Raw genomic sequence first — 17,382 nt, forward strand, 5'->3', positions numbered from 1 at the left:
TCAACATGAAGTAACACAAAATCTGTTCACAAGAGACGACGTGTCTCTCCTGACCGGTTGTAATTGATTAGTCGAGTCGGGTGTTAATAGCAGCTGTAAGTGAGGCTAGAGATGTTACGGCTCAGTTATCAACTGCGTCAGACACCAGATAACAACAGAAGTCATTTCCCTACGTATTGAAATTGTGGATATTAATTCTGTGGTCTGACCTGCAGCTGGTGGACTAAACTAGTACTCATGCTAACGGCTGGAGTCTGAACTGGTTCAGCTGGGTGTCGGACAGAAGACTAACTTGTGTGTGTGTGTGTGTGAGAGATTTGAGAGTGACGTCAGGCCTGTTGTGATTTCCCAGCGGCCTGCACACCTGGATCATGTTTCCATTCCTGGACTCATGCTGAAACCCTGCAGACGCCCTAGTTTAATTAAATACTTCACATTGAAATAAACGCAAAGCACTGTAGACATTACCCCTCGTTCAGTTTGGAAAGAGTGTTTTTAATGACAGCGAGAGATGGTGTGCGTCAGCTAACTGAGAGTGGATTATATAAATGATTCTCTATGAGCTCATCTCTGAGAAATGTGCTTCATGTTTCTACATCTGTCACCTCCCCCTCTTTCACAAAACCTGCCTCTCCAACCCTCCCTTTTGTCTGAGCAAATGAGAAAACCCTTTCGACGTTCAATTAATGCAGGTCTCTCGAACACCAGATAGCAAGAAACACATAGAGCACCCTAGCAATGCCCTAGCAACTGCCTACATCACCCTAGCAACCACATAAAACACTCTGAATAAACGAGTATTTGCATGGCAACATCCTGACCACCACTTTGAAAACCTAAACAACTGCAATGTAAGTTTTGCAAGGTTTTGGACGTCTTGGAGGTTTTGTTTTCTTCAGGTGTTCTTATAAGGAAATAGTCTTTTCTTCCTGTGACGGGTGGCCCAGACAAAAGCTACAAGAGTTTGTGTCGAATTAAATGGCATTCTACAGAATATGTTTCGGTCGTGACTGCACATTTTCAGTAGTGACAGTAATGTGTTGGTAGTGACCACATCACATTACAGAATTTTAACATACTAAAACACTAATAAAACATATTAAAGTACTAATGATTTGCGTAACTGTACTAAAATTTTGTTTATTTTCCCCAAATAAAGGATTATGTGTTCCCTTATATCACTACCAAAACAATGATCTCACAATCGAAACTTCACCACGTTTCGGTCGTGACTGTCTCGGTAGTGACAATTTTAGATACTTTCGAGCCTAGCTCAAAGATGATAATCAGCACATGGGTAGCTAACACAGTTCTGAACTAAACTTTATGGAATAACACCCAAAAAAGTTTGCTTAATTGCAGAAAAAAAGGTGTTTGTTAGTGACGTTCCTTTGAATTACACTCAGATTTTTAGACTTTTGAACACATTCCCCTTAAAATGATGGGACCTATATCTACTCACCATTTTGCTATGTGAGAGTGGGAGGGACACAGGAATATTTCCTGATTAAAAAATGTAGAAGTGTGGATAAAATCAGTTTCAGCCAATGGACTAAAACACACAATGTTTCGGTAGTGACTTGAAAATGCGGGACACATTTTTTTTTTTACTTATAGTTTCATGATTTACAAAGAAAATATAAAGTTAATATATATTTTTAACTTGTTTTAAAAAAAAAAAAAAATCAAAAAGATATTTTTAAAAACAACAATGGAAAATATAATATAAGGAATATAATTTTCACGAGTTGAAATTTAGGGGTTAGGGTTCGGGACAACCACCTCCCAATTGAAAGTACCCAATAAATGATGATTTTACATATATTAAGCTTACTGATATTTTAAATATTATTGTGGGATTCAATAGATAATAGAAAGATCTTTGTAAACATCTAAAATATGAACACTTAAATGCTTTTTAAATGTGTTTTATGGTTGTGGGACAGCACCAATTTCCATCAATTTTGGAGAATGGCCCCTAAATATATATATATATATATATATATATATAATATATATATTTTTTATACTACGAGGCTGTTGAATGCTCGAATCTGATTGGTTGACCAACATTCTAAGGTGTGCAATTATTTTCAGGGAAATGCACGGCTAAAGTAGTTCTAGCAGGTCTTGACCGCATTGCAGTTCCATATCACTTCGCCAAATGTTTTCAGTTATTTCAATAGGTCCTTACAGTCTACAACCGCAAAAGAACCAAAACCCACAACGACACCAACCAAGCAAATAAATATACTAAACAATAGGATGAAAACGACAAATTATTGTCATGGTTTTTGACACAAAATACGTTTTATCGTGTCCTGAAAGTGCATACTCTCTCACACTCTCCCTCTCTTTCAAATACATGTACTGTATAGTACGGACACACACTCACACAAACGTTTGGTCAGCACTTTATATATATATATAATTATATACCACATTTTTTTTAGAGAAATGAAAACAGTAGTGATGCACCGATCATGATTTTTCATGGTCAATTCTGATTTTGTTTTTTAATGAATGGGGCAAATAATATGGAATATCAAATGGGATAATAACAGTTGCATTTTTTTAAGCACATTTATTTGTTATTTATTTGCTCTATAACAGGACAAAGTCTTGAACAAAAAAATCTGTAGCCATTTGAAATTAGAGGCACCACTGCATTTTAATTATGATCCAAACAAAGATGCTACACATGTAGAATGAGCAGTCGTTTTTTTTTAATTTAAATTAGGTTTAATGATAGGATTTAAAGTAAAAACACAATGGTCTGACTTTAGATTTGTGAAATTATGCTACATAAGACACCTGCACAAAAAAAAAAAAAAAAAAAAACAGCAGATGGACTGAATGAAAATGCAATTCACTCTCTGACAGTAGGTGGCGCTTATGAAACAGCAGCAATATAGCGTTTCCCTGGTTATAGCTGTACACATCAGCGCTGCGCTTATAAATACCACTTTTATATGGAGATAAGAGGAAAAGAAAATGCCTTCGGAACTTTTCTGAAGACAAATCAGTTCCCTTCAGAGACACATTCATATAAACCCCCACCCCAATTCAATATTTATATTTTTCTTCTTATATTTTGTGCATCGTGAATAGATCGGCCTAAATAAAACTAAAACCGATTGCCGATCGTGTTTGGAGCAAAAACCGTCCGGTTTCGCAGGTTGCACCACACAAATTCACTCACACAAATGCTCCCAAATATATTTTGAGGTCGCACAGACTAAATTTCGGGAGCATATGTGACCAAAATGGTTGCAATTTTGAGCCTTGGTGTAGTTCTCAGACCTTCTCCTTTAAACTCTGAAATGAAACGAGTGATCGTGTTAACGGAGCAGAGCTTCAGACTCGCGTTAACATCTGTGTGCTGTGGATCATTTCAGACCTCCACTGAGTTTTGCTCTTTCTGGCTGGACTACTTACGCACAATCATATCTCCGTTATATTCAGCCCTTCTCTCATTCTTGTGACTGGAAAGTTCAGAGACTATTTCATATAAGCTGGCCGCCACGCTTCTGGACTGCAGATCAGCCCAGGTTCCCGTCTGTCTGGAGACGCCACTGTATTCGGAGACTCGTGATGTCAGTCCCAGAGAAATGCTGAAACCCTTTTCCACACATTCCCAGTGTCCTCCTGGGCCGATGGGTCTGTATCCGATCTTTGTGTAGAGCTCGTTCTCGTTAGCCGCTTTCCCACATGTAGCTCCAGAACTCATTCAAGAACAACTATCATGGAAGGAAACTCTACACGACTGGAGACTCTTCCTCTTCACAACAGGAACCCCATGCTGATGTAATTGCTGGCTGAAAACGATTATGCCAGATCAGTTGTTCCTGCTTTCCCGGAAAATTTTGTTTCAGCTGTCAAGCATCCTGATGTTTAGCAAATCTAGACAATGGCAGACAAAATGTCAGATACAAATACAAACACAAAGTAGTCAATTTGCTTTTACTTTTGTTTGTAAACCATTGTTTTGAGGGCAACACTGGGCAGGATGTGGGTTTTAAATAAAATACAGCTATCAAAATTTGGCTTTTTAAATCAATTAATCAAAGAAATTATCAACAGATTCATCAGTTATGCAAATAATTGTTAGTTGCAGCCCTGGAACAAGTTGTGCCTACGACAGACAATTAGATTTTTGGCTTTATGCAAGTTAATTCCCTAGAGATAGGAAATTTCTAGACACTGTGTATCACTGGTTAATAAATTAAAGAACCCTTAACCCCTTAAAGGATTAGTCCACTTTCAAATAAAATTTTCCTGATAATTTACTCACCCCCATGTCATCCAAGATGTCCATGTCCTTCTTTCTTCAGTCGAAAAGAAATTAAGGTTTTTGATGAAAACATTCCAGGATTATTCTCCTTATAGGGGACTTCAATGGACTCCAAACAGTTGAAGCTTACGCTGTATGTCCTACGCCTTCCCTATTCTACTTAAGGTAAGTTGAATAGGGAAGGCGTAGGACATACAGCGTAAGCTTTTTGAAGAATACGGAAGGCGGAATGGCGATGCATTTGCAAGGCAATCGTTTGTGTTTATAAAGCATATACATTTGTTTTTGTTTTTTTAAGAAAATGACCGATCGTTTTGCTAGATAAGACCCTTATTCCCCATCTGGTATCATTTAAAGCCCTTTGAAGGTGCACTAAAACTAATTTTGGAGTCCAGTGAAGTCCACTATAAGGAGAATAATCCTGGAATGTTTTCAACAAAAACCTTAATTTCTTTTCGACTGAAGAAAGAAGGACATTGACATCTTGGATGACATGGGGATGAGTAAATTATCAGGAAATTTTTATTTGAAAGTGAACTAATCCTTTGTCATCCCCCAAACTTAAATCAAAGAAGACACCTAGCAGATTGTCGCTGAAGTGAAAGCACTTCAAAAAAATTAAAGTATGAAAAAGTTATAGAAGTTTAAATTTACTGTTAATCAGATGTACTGTATTTTATTTTAAATGAAATGTATATTTTACAAAATAATTTTTAGTCTAAAAATGATATAGAATAACAGCCACATGTCTAACCAAGTTGTGTTCCAAATTTGAAGTTCATATCACAAAAATTAAAGTTCCCATGAGATTTTGTTTAGGCGTTGTACCAAAAATAGCCACCGGGTGTCAACCACTTCCATTGAATTTTTTTTTATGCATTCTCCTGTAACAAATGAATACATTTCTGTCCGAATATCACTTTTATCACAAAACAGATGCCAAATGTGGAAGCTTGAGATTCAGACCTTTCCGACAATATGTCAAGATTAGAAAAGTTTTCTCAAAATAACTATAGTTAAAATAACTTTTTTTAAATAAACAAAAAAGCATTTATTGTAATACCTGATTTGATCTCTTCACCTCAACCATTCTGTGCTGATTTTGTCTTTCTCATTGGTTGAATTGAAATCCTATAATGAACTGATTAACCATTTATATAAAATATACACGTATAAGTACAAATAATCCACAAAAGTATTAGTGAATGAGACCCGGAGTCCACAATAATGTTTTAATGTTTACCGTGATATTGTTGAGCATTGCTAAAATAAACAAGCTGATTTTAAAAGTGCAAGTGAAGATATTTGTAACTAATTCATGCTGGCTATTTGGCAGAAATGGTCTTGACCCTATGTAGTGCACTTGTGCTACAGTCCCTTTGTTTTAAACTGAAAACATTTGGGACGAGAGAGCAACAGATAGCGAGGTCTGTGTAGGAGGGGCTTGTGAAACTGAAAGACAAAGGCAGATTCCAGTTACACTCTCTCACTGCAGATAATGCTGCTCAGCTGCAGGTTTCAGTGAGGTGGGTGGAGCCAGTGCACTGATGTCATCGACTCCGGCGCTCCGCTCCTGAAAGGGCCTCTTTGTTGGCAGAGATCAGCACGAGCGTTCTGCTTTTCCTGTGGATCGTCTCACAGACGACAGCACCATGAAAAAGACAACACTGTCATCAAAGTGCTTCGTTTAACTCCTACTCACTTTTGTCGTCGTGAGAATTGTCCGTATGGATGGCTAGTTCCTCACCGGACAGAGAAAACGAGAAGAATGGGAGTGGGGAAAAAAATGGAGCCTCTTACTCTGGAAACTCGCTAGAAGAACGGTGTGAAGTGCATGCGGCCGTGGGTTTAAGATGAAGATGTCAGTGTTTTTATCAGGAAAAACCGTCTTTGACTTAAGCTACTAACACAAACGTTGTTGTCAAACTTTTTCATGTTTTTGGCTACTTTCTTTTGAACTATCATTTGGATAAAAGAGAAAGAACTGGATCATCTCTTTCAATTGGACGTGTTGGGAAGCAAATGAAAATGTTGGAAATTTGTCTAAAATTGGTGGGCTGTAAATCCAAGAAAGGTCTTTCTTCGTCCTCCAGCTGTTACTTGGAAGGTAAGCGAGTGTGATGGCGACCGTTTGTGTGTGTGTGTGTGTGAGTGTGTGTGAGTGTGGAAGAATCTCAATTACAGAGCGGCCGAGTCCGAACACGGGCTTCAGATGAACAGACGGGACGGATCTGGGGTCGATGGTCTGGTGAAAATCACAGGCCTCGGTGCTCCTTCTTTCTGTTTGGAAAGTGGAGGAGGGGGAACGAGCGAGAGGAAAGCCAGACATACTGGCTCGCCGTAAAAGAAAGAGAGGAAAAAACGAGGGAGGAGAGAACACTGGGAAATCTGATTCCTGTCTGGATTGAGCCGTGCAGTTTGGTGTGTGTGTGTGTGTGTGGAGAGAGTTTGGATGCATCTGCTCTTCCTTGAGCTCATTTACTGAATGATCTTATTGAATGTGTGTGTTCGATTTCAACTCTCAGGCAGATTTAACAATAATGAGGCGTTTGTGAGCGCAGGAAGATTAACTGAGCGCCAGCAACAGTTGGACGATGTCTTTTTTAACCTGTTAACTGTCACCCTAGAGATTTGAACTTTAATGGTTGTAATTCATGAATTCTTTGAAATACTGACCTACTGTTGGTCACTTTTTAAAGAAAACACTCCACGGATTGTTGCAAAAATGAAAGTGTAAAAAAAGTTTTCTGTAGAGCAAAAGTAACTAATCTAAAAATTTATTTTATACAAAATGTATATTTTGCAAAATAATTTGGACTCTGAAGTTGCTAGAAAATCAAAGCCATACATCTAACCAAGTTGTGTTCCGAATTTGAAGTTGATATCACAAAAATTGAGCCTCTAAAAGGGTTTAAAGTAGCGTTGGTGTCGCAATGGTAGCGCAATGTCCAATGTCATAGAGAGTGTTTAAGCTTTCAAATGATACCTAATTTATGAATGATTACTAAAATGTGTTAGGAAAAAAGGGCTATAAATAAAAGTACCAAGTGCGACACTGACAAATATCAGGGTAAAAGTTTAAAAATGTTGCTGTAGTTGAAGAATTGTCTGATTGGATGTAATATATTGATTTATCCTGATGTTTTATCTCAGAAACTATCAAGTCTTTCCTGTGTTTGATTGTAGCGATGGATGGCAGATCTTAGTTTGACGTAAAGCAAAGAATGAGCAGTTTATGGCGACTGATGTCATTTGCTTTGTGGCTGTTTATTTATTTTACATAGACACAATGTTATACTTCATGGAAAAAATGTTAAACAATGTCTGTCCGATTCTTGTATAATCATCAATATCTCATGCCGTTTTATGAGCTCATGTTAATTGTGAACAGCAAAAAAAGCTGGTGAAAGGCCAGTTACATCATCTAAAAAATATACTCCTGGAAGTCCCCTTATTAAAAATCCTTATCATTTGTCAACTACCCAAATCCACTGGTGTCGTATGGGTGGTTAAAGGGTTAGTTTGCCATTCTCTCATTACTCACTGACTCTCATGTTGTTCTGTGCAACACAAGGAGAATGTTTATCTTGGCTGTCAAGCTCCACAAATAACCATAAAGCATCATAACATTCATCCACATGCCAGGGTTTGGGGTCATTGGTCAAATGATTCTTTTCTGTTGGAATGTGAAAACTCATTTTAAAGAGATGCGAATAATGTTCAGATTGGCTTTTATGCCCATGACACATGACATACGGATGTGGTGACGTACCTTTACTGTAGCTGCGGTTTGGAGCAGACCGTACTGATGATTATTATTGCTGGAAACCTCTGGGGCATGCGTTGCTATCGGGGTGAATCTCCATTAAACGTGCAGTTCAAATTTCACCCCTGAATCAAAAACGAAAAAATATTTGGTAATATTTCACTCTACAGCATAACACTCATATAACACTTTACAGTATTTTTCTGATCAAATAAATGCAGCATTGGTGAGCAGAAGAGACTTTCAAAAACATTAATCTGAATTATTCTAAACTTTTGAGACTGCCAATGTACATTGTGATTATCCCCATGATGATTGAACACATTACCGAATTGTTATGCAGTTATTATTGGGGAATTATACTTGCATGTTAACATTCAGTGTGGTTTATTGACCTTTAAACTGGATCTGTTTGCAGAAGCTCTTCAGCGTCCGGATTTCGAGCCTCCGGGTCTGTCTGAAGCGGCTCGCTGGAACTCCAAAGAGAATCTGCTGGCGGGACCCGGTGAAAATGACCCCAATCTGTTCGTAGCGCTGTATGACTTTGTAGCGAGCGGCGACAACACTCTCAGCATCACCAAAGGTGAGAAAATACTCATATTTCATCATCTGAAGACTTCAAACATGTCAAACACTTCATCATGGCTCAGACTAGGCCTGACAAAATTTCAGAGGTCGATACAAATACCAGTGAAATTTCACCCTATTCACTGAACCACAGAAAGGTTCAACAAAAAATAATGTGCTCACAGACACTCCTTTAATTATTAAAGTTTATAATTATTATTACATTAAAACGATACCATGTATCCTTCAAGTATCAGCAAGTCTGTTCCAAAACCTAATAATGTACAGATTTGATGTTTCGCACAGATCAGAAATTTGTTCTTTCTGGTTTCATTAATGGACAAAACAAAGTGACTACATTTACATGAATTGAATTTGAGCACTCACACACTACGGTCACATGCTGTTTTGTATCAACATTATTCAGAATTACTGGTACTTTTGACTAGTACTTGTGCTCGTCCTCCACAACAACAAACTGCTCATTTCTGCTGGTGTTTTCTTCTCTATTTTGGAGAAGCTGGTCTTTGTTCGGTCGGTTTATTAGCGGCAGTATGAGGACACATGTCTGACTGGAAATCCACATATTTGCTGCACATTCTTCATCTCTCCTCCTCTTCCTTTATCCGGCACAACATGTCAGTTCTTTCCATTCCATTACACTCAGCTGTTTGAGTCAGCTTATTTAATGAGCTGTTATTAGTGCTCAGGGTGTCTTTAGAAGTCACAGACAGGAGGCTAGTTAGTACAGCTTTTGCTCTTTGCATTTACATTTGTTCATTTAGCAGATGCTTTTATCTAAAGTAACTTAAAAATGAGGAACATCACAAAGCCACAATAAATATTCATAGTACACAAGTATTGTTTTCATGTATGATTAAAACAGTAAATTACACATATTAGTGATTTAAGTCAGTCATCACTGCTGCTAGTGATGAAACCTCTATCAGTAAGTATTGAGTTGAGTGTGTGTGGATTTTAAAGGATTATTTCACTTCAGAATTAAAATTTCGTGATAATTTACTCACCCCCATGTCATCCAAGATGTTTGTGTTTCTTCAGTCGAAAAGAAATTATAGTTTTTAAGGAAAACATTACAGGATTTTTCTCCATATAGTGAACTTCAATGGTTACCAACGGTTTGAAGGTCCAAATTGCAGTTTCAGTGCAGCTTCAAAGGGCTCTACAGGATCCCAGACTAGGAATTATTTTCTAAAAAATAAAAATTTATACACTTTTTAACCACAGATCCCTCATCTTAATTTTTATTCCTTTTAGAAAATGACCTATTGTTTTGCTAGACAAGACCCTTATTCCTCGTCTGGGTTCATGTAGAGCTCTTTGAAGCTGCACTGAAACTGACATTTGGACCTTCAACCCGTTGAACCCCAGTGAAGTCGATTATATGGAGAAAAATCCTGGAATGTTTCCCTCAAAAACCATAATTTCTTTCCGACTGAAGAAAGACATAAACATCTTGGATGACATGGGGGTTAGTAAATTGTCAGGAAATTTTAATTCTGAAGTGAACTAATCCTTTAAGCGCATCTGATTGGTCGTGCGCTCAAAAGACTGTGATTGGCTTTGATGCTCTAATCTGTAAAAAACATCTAAATGAAAACATTTGACGCAACCTTTACTAACCGCCACTTTTCACAATTACATCAGTGGTACAGCTGTAAAATCTTTTATTTTTCAATTAACTGTACAGCCCTAATAGACACTGACATGAGATGTAGTAGAGCTGGCCGAATGCATTGAGCGATGACGTGACTTTTATGCTGCTTTGAACAGGAGAGAAGCTGAGGGTTCTGGGATACAATCACAATGGCGAGTGGTGCGAGGCTCAGACCAAGAATGGCCAGGGCTGGGTGCCCAGCAACTACATCACGCCCGTCAACAGCCTGGAGAAGCACAGCTGGTACCACGGACCCGTGTCCCGCAATGCCGCTGAATACCTGCTGAGCAGCGGCATCAACGGCAGCTTCCTGGTGCGCGAGAGCGAGAGCAGCCCTGGACAGAGATCCATATCGCTGCGCTATGAGGGACGCGTCTATCACTACCGCATCAACACCGCCTCTGACGGCAAGGTGAGAGTCCACATGCATGTCATGACCATTTTTAATGACAGTTAATACAAATTAATACCATATTTAGGGGATGTAGGTCAATGTTTATGGTAACATCCTATACCATAAAAATGACTTTACAGCTCAAGTAATACAAGTTTTGACAAAAACAAGTTTTATAATGTTATAAACCTCACATTTCAGCCTTTAAACCATTTTTAAGAAAAGGGATGAGTAAAAAGGATAATATATAATCATTAAATATATGATGAAATATAATATTCTAGATACCTTATTATTCCTTTTTTTTTTTTTTTTTTAAAGCTTCCTATCGATCCACCGGTTAACATTTACAACAAAGTGTTAGCTGTGTAAAAATATGGGTCGATCTTCACATTGGTCTGAACAAAAACTGTAGACACTCTGAGTGAAAATGCAGATTCACTCTCTGAGAGTAGGTAGCACTTATGGAACAGCATAAATATAGCGGTGACCCCGGTTATCTCTGTAATCAAAGCAACTGGGCTTATAAACAGTACTTATTAAACATCATACGGAGGTAATATGAAAATAAAATGCTACTGAAACTTTTCTTGTCGAAAGGCGATGAGTTTGCAGGTACGATATAAACGCCATAAAGTAAACATAATTCATCAGGAGCAGATAAGAAGCAATCGCTTAGCAAAAATGTGGGCTATTCATTGACTGTGAACTGCTCTGAAAGCACGAGTCTGTAGAATGAACAACAGATTTAATTTAATTAAATCATCACCTTTTGAAGTTTAATGATCACATTAAGCGATTCCTGGTTAGACCTCCTGAAATAATTAAGAATTTTCTTATACGATTTAAGATATTTAAGACTTTTCACAACCTTAAATTTGCTAAATCTGAATTTAAGACTTTTTGAGACTATTCAAAGCAAATAAAACTAGCTTTGAATATCTGATAAAAAGGACATTAGACACAGGACAGCTGACAAAATAAACACTAGTGTCAAAGGCCTTCAGTCACACAGTGATGGTGATTGACGGTCGTCCAGCCGTATAAGACTCCAGCAGATAAATGTGTCCATGGCAGCACTGCATTCCTGCTGATGACCGCTGCGCTCATTCCTCACATGCCTGACGCGCCTCGTCCGCCTCTCAGTCTCCGCATGAGGCAGCGACAAACTGCCCCGCTGGAATCTCCACTGTAAGCCGTCAGGAATGAGTCTGAGACGCCAGTTCAGCACACAGCTGCAGCATATTTACATTTAACTTGTGTGAGGGTTTATCACTTGTAATGAGAGCTGTATTTATTACACAGCCAGTATGATATAAATCCATTCAGGACACTTGACAGATTGTGACATGAAACCAAGTTTTCCTGGACCTCCATCCACTTATAAACACCTGAAGCGTATGTATGAGCAAAGTACTAAAAATGCAAATATTATACCAATAAATGACTAAAAATGTGTGTTAAACATGCATTAATGCACTCAAAAATGTATGTGCGCAAGAACAAGGATTTTCACAGGAAACAGTGGATCACTCTTGAATGTTACATTCTTTGACAAAACAAAATACACACGGGAAACGCTCCTGAGTTCCTGTGCAGTTTGTTAGCTGTTGTAATGTGTTTCAGACGGATGTCTTTAGCTGTTGCATCACCTCTGGCTGTGTCTTTCACCATTTTGTTTCAAAAGCATTTAGTTTTTTTAAGTTAAAATAGAAACTGATAATCAGTGTGATGTTTTTGGTGTTTAATTTTTTTTGTTTACATGATTTGTTTTTTATATCATGCATATGGATAAATGAATCTAAAGTGGCTTCCAAAAATGCATAAGTTATGTAACATCTATTCATACTCAAGTGAGAAGTGAAATTGATATTAATGTGCATGTTTTTATTGTTGCAATCTAATGATTATTTAGCTGTCATTGTGCAAACAAGTAGGGATGCACAATATATTGGCCTCCGTATCGGTATCTGTCATATAGGCTGCATAATATTATTATAATAATAATGAGAACATTATAATTGTGTGCTTGGGACATGGCTTTTAATGGTGAAACTTTTGTCTTTGTAATCAGGCGCTCAAATTATATAAAAATTTTGATTTCGATTTTTCGGCCAATATATCGTTATCGGCTTTCAGATTATCGGTATCAGCCAAAATTTTCATATCGGTGCATCCCTACAAACAAGCATTAAATCATAATTAAATATTGGTTATTGGACATAAAATTAATTACTATCAGTATTGGTTATAAATAATCAATACAGTTTGATCTAATAATGAAACAGATTACCTTTTCTTCACTATTGTGACGTATATCCAAGTGAATCTGATAAAAATGCTAGACCACCGGACTTGATTTTGTTTATCATGAATTGATTGGATAATTGTTGTTTACTTACTGCTGCAATTTCATATGAGTGACAGGTTGCTTAACGTTTAGAAGGAAACATGAATTTAAAAATGGGCACTGATAAAACATTTATAATAAACACTGCAATATTGCAATATTCAAAAAAAAAAAAAAATAATAAGAATGGATTTCATGGCAACTTTAAAGAGACAACACAACAGACACTTTTCTTTCATTACCATTGAATTAAAAGCATCAAAGATTCCCACAAATTCATGCTGCAATTCACTATTACATGCAAAAAAATTATTATGCAACATATTATGCATGGTTTTGTAGCTCACTGTAAATTACACAAATACATACATATCCTGTGACAGCTGTAATTTAATGCACAAATAACTGCACATCCGCTTGCATTTGTGCTTCGAAAATATACATATGAATGCGCTGTTGCATTTTTAATAACTTTTGAGACTCATTTTGCGGCGTTTATTCAAGCCATTCAATCGGTTATATCAAGGAGCTTTAAAGATCGGTGTGGAGGAATCCTGTTTGTGTCAGAGATTCTGGATCTATGGTAGAAACTTTATGCTACGCAGAAACTCTTACAAAGCAAAAGCAAACAATCCATGAATGCGTCTCTCACTTACTGTACTGGATCTCAGCATCTGTCATAGGAAATAGGATACTTAAAGTCGCCCTGTAGTCAATAATTTTATCCCTTAAAACTCATCTTTGATCACCAAAATGACATTTTTAAATGTTTTTTTCTTGTGATAAAAATTTCTTCATGCCTTAAAATAGCTTGAATGTAACTCTACACCCCTTGCCTCATTTAGTATACGTGGGTCAGTGAATATGCAAATTAGCTCCGCCTCCACTCGCTCGCGCCAGCTCAGAGATCCACTCGGTCAACTTACTGAGGTAAACGCTGCACAATGGTATCGCTCTTTACAACGTCGGACACATAACGGTAATTAATATGATTAGCCTTTCGCTTGATTATGTTATTTAAACAGGTGAAAATATGTTGCTAACGTTACACAAACCATGTTCCCGTTTGCCATGTCAGAGTCAGACAGCTGCCTTTTGAAAATCAGTATCCTTACAAACACTTTGAACAACTCGGAACGTCAGTGGAGAAAGGCATCATAACATCGTAATATACATCATACACCTGCTATATTGCTAAATCTACACAATTTTTCATATAAACAGAAAAATACATCAGGATAACCTTCTCTCGAGACTCCCCTGCTAGTTTGCTGTTAATGATATGCTAAAGCCCTCTGTGACGTGATTGGTTACAAGGTAGCTTGTGGCGTCACAGACACCAGCGATTTTAAAATTAACGGATGTTAAGTTGTCTTTAATGATGTGCAATGTACATACCTCTTGTTAAAATGCAGTTTAGTGACCCTTATATGCGTCACAATCTGTCCTGGCATGCTGGGTTCAGTAGATAGTCAATTTTTCCTTGTGCTTTTTTAACTGGTGTGTTCAGACCAGGTTTGAGCATCTGCCCAGCGTGAGGCTCCTTCTACGGCTCACGCTCTCGTTTCTCTTGCCCTGCAGCTGTACGTGTCGTCAGAGAGCCGCTTCAACACGCTGGCAGAGTTGGTTCATCATCATTCCACGGTGTCAGATGGTCTCATCACAACGCTGCATTACCCAGCTCCCAAACGCAACAAGCCCACCATCTACGGCGTGTCGCCCAACTATGACAAATGGGAGATGGAGCGCACTGATATTACCATGAAACACAAGCTGGGCGGAGGGCAGTACGGAGAAGTGTATGAGGGCGTCTGGAAGAAATACAGCCTGACTGTGGCTGTCAAAACACTAAAGGTCAGTGACAGAGAGACTGCGTTTGCTTCACGACCCTGATTATATCGAGAACCTGCTTAATGTCATCTGGCTCGTGTTTGCTTTGACATTGTGTAGTTTTATTCATTTTTGAGGTCCATGTTGACATCTAATTTGACAAGCTTCTACATTCCATCAAAATTATTTGCGTTTAGCATTGTTTTTCTCTGCTGTCCGTGACCTGTCAGAACAGAGTCTTGTGTCTTGACGCACTAGTTGAGAAGCATTGAATTAGAGCATAAAAACTCACGGTTTTGTGCATAAAACAATGAATCCTTGTTGGGAATTGTATTTTTCCTCTTGTGCAGGAAGACACAATGGAAGTGGAAGAGTTTTTAAAAGAAGCTGCAGTCATGAAAGAAATTAAACACCCAAACCTGGTGCAGCTGTTAGGTGAGTCTTTCTTTCTGTGCTGGTTTATACATTTAGACGTCTGATCATGCTTTCATGGTCAAGCACAAGGCCTACCTCATTTCATGTGGCCTGCAAGATGATTTCATTGCACTGTGATCCTGTCATGTTTCCATTTCTGAAACGTATGAACATGGCGTATTAAGCGCTTCACAACCAATCGGTAAATAAATTAAGACTACTCCCAAAATAACCAGAGTTGAATGCTTTGGTGCCGTTTTTGCAGAAATTGACAAGTTGAAATTGAAAATGAATATCTGCTGCAGCGCTACGCTATTTAACAAAGGATAATTTTTACCACAATTTGTAATGAAAAGCAAATTTTTTCGAAAGGCCGCAGCATGTAAAGGTGAGTCTACTTATGCGCATCTGATTGATCAGATAAATCATGTGCTCTTATTTTAATGTTGTTGATAATGTTGCAGTTATTTATTCAACTTAAGTAAAAGTACCACAATTTATTATACTCAAAAAAGTAGAAAACAATGAAGGAAGTGCTCAAGTACTGTTACTTTCCAAACAATCATTTCATAGTTGTCACCAATACCCAATTTTAAAGACAGTTTCTGTAACCAATCCACCACATTTAACCAGAATATTTCAAACCGTTATTTTCACACCTCAGTGTTTCCCACAGGATTTTGCGAGACTTGTGGCGGCAGATGACGTCACATGCGAATTAGCATATTTATGACGTCATTGCATTGTGTTTGCGTTCAGACAAGTTTTGCCAGCTCAGATCTGTTTTGCTTCTACTCTCTGACCTGCACATACTGTAATACAACTGAATGCCCAATAAAGCTGTTCCCATTATTTATATATTTTTGTTGTTGTCAGGCATAAAACAAGTATAAAATAGTGACTAAACACAACCCATTAATACTACGTTAACCAGGAGTAACTCTCACTATACTCCTTAAATCATTATTTATAATCGCAACATCGTCTGACAAAATCACCATGCATCTACACTAAAGAGCGGCTTCCTCGTGTTCATGTGGAGAATGCGGTTCGTGATTGTCTGAGTAACAAACTATGTGCATATTTACAGACAACACTGCAAAAAATGCTGTTCTAACTTAGAGTTTTTGTCTTGTTTCTAGTCAAAATATCTTAAAGTTCTTAAATCAAGAAGCATTTTCTTGACAAGTAAAAATTATTTTCTTGTTTTCAGAAAAAATAAATCAAAATTAAGTGAGTTTTTCCTTAAAACAAGCAAAATAATCTGCCAATGGGGTAAGTAAAATAATCTTATTTCAAACCAAAAATAAGCTATATAATCTTGTTTTCAGTTGGATTAAGATTATTTTACTTGCCCCACTGGCAGATTATTTTGCTTGTTTTAAGGAAAAACTCACTTAATTTTGACTTATTTTTCCTAAAAACAAGAAAATAATTTTTACTTGTCAAGAAAATGCTTCTTGATCTAAGAATTTTTAGATATTTGGACTGGAAACAAGACAAAAATTCTAAGGAAGAACAGCATTTTTTGCAGTGAAACTGTTTATGTTTATAAGCCCAAACAGTCAGTAACAGGTGCTTAGAAACGCTGTTTTGTACTCCTTTATTGACGAGTTGGCTGTGTACAGTCAACTGAACGTGCTGCTTCTTTGCCGCTCACGGCACAGAACAGATGCCAAGAGAGGCGATCCTGCGCCAGGAAAGTCAGACCTCGTGCTCGCAGGGCAGTACTGGCGACATCTTCCAACTTAATGAAAGCTAGGGTTTATCCAAAAAAGTCGCTAGATTTGTCACTATGTACCTTTCATGGGAAAAAGATGCTAAAGGGATCTGAAAGTTGCTAAATATAGTGCTAAAGTCGCGCCCGTGTGTGTGAAACGCTGGAGCTGATGGAAGGGGCGGTGGCTATCTGTGGCCACAAATAAATCAATGTGTGGGAAACACTGCACTTCATGCAGAATCTGTAGGTCTATGATTGTGAGTGTGAGGGCTGGACAGCATATCAAGCATGAATCAACCACTGATGTTCAGGAGGAATATGTTTATAAACAGAGTTTCATTCACAAAGAGACGTGTGATGATTTTGCTT

The 17,382-nt window shown here is 37.7% G+C and overlaps 2 protein-coding genes across 3 annotated transcripts in view; both read left to right on the forward strand.

The window, feature by feature from the left end:
• LOC127512615 (GTPase IMAP family member 8-like) overlaps positions 1–6,886 on the forward strand; it is a 139,544-nt gene extending 132,658 nt beyond the window's left edge. Inside the window, exon 3 of the mRNA XM_051893677.1 lies at positions 6,876–6,886. The gene's annotated coding sequence lies outside the window, so the exon portion shown is untranslated. The remainder of the gene's footprint in view (positions 1–6,875) is intronic.
• abl1 (c-abl oncogene 1, non-receptor tyrosine kinase) overlaps positions 1–17,382 on the forward strand; it is a 33,341-nt gene that overhangs the window by 10,863 nt on the left and 5,096 nt on the right. The window contains exons 1-5 of one of the 2 annotated variants that reach the window (XM_051893667.1): positions 5,793–6,401; positions 8,479–8,643; positions 10,422–10,717; positions 14,631–14,903; positions 15,230–15,314. In XM_051893667.1, the coding sequence (XP_051749627.1) occupies positions 6,317–6,401; positions 8,479–8,643; positions 10,422–10,717; positions 14,631–14,903; positions 15,230–15,314 (904 nt within the window). In that variant the 5' untranslated portion in view covers positions 5,793–6,316. Of the gene's footprint in view, positions 1–5,792; positions 6,402–8,478; positions 8,644–10,421; positions 10,718–14,630; positions 14,904–15,229; positions 15,315–17,382 lie in introns of those variants that run through there. The other variant, XM_051893665.1, reaches the window with a different exon arrangement.

This window comes from Ctenopharyngodon idella, chromosome 5 (assembly GCF_019924925.1).
Source record: "Ctenopharyngodon idella isolate HZGC_01 chromosome 5, HZGC01, whole genome shotgun sequence".
Lineage (NCBI taxonomy): Eukaryota > Metazoa > Chordata > Actinopteri > Cypriniformes > Xenocyprididae > Ctenopharyngodon > Ctenopharyngodon idella.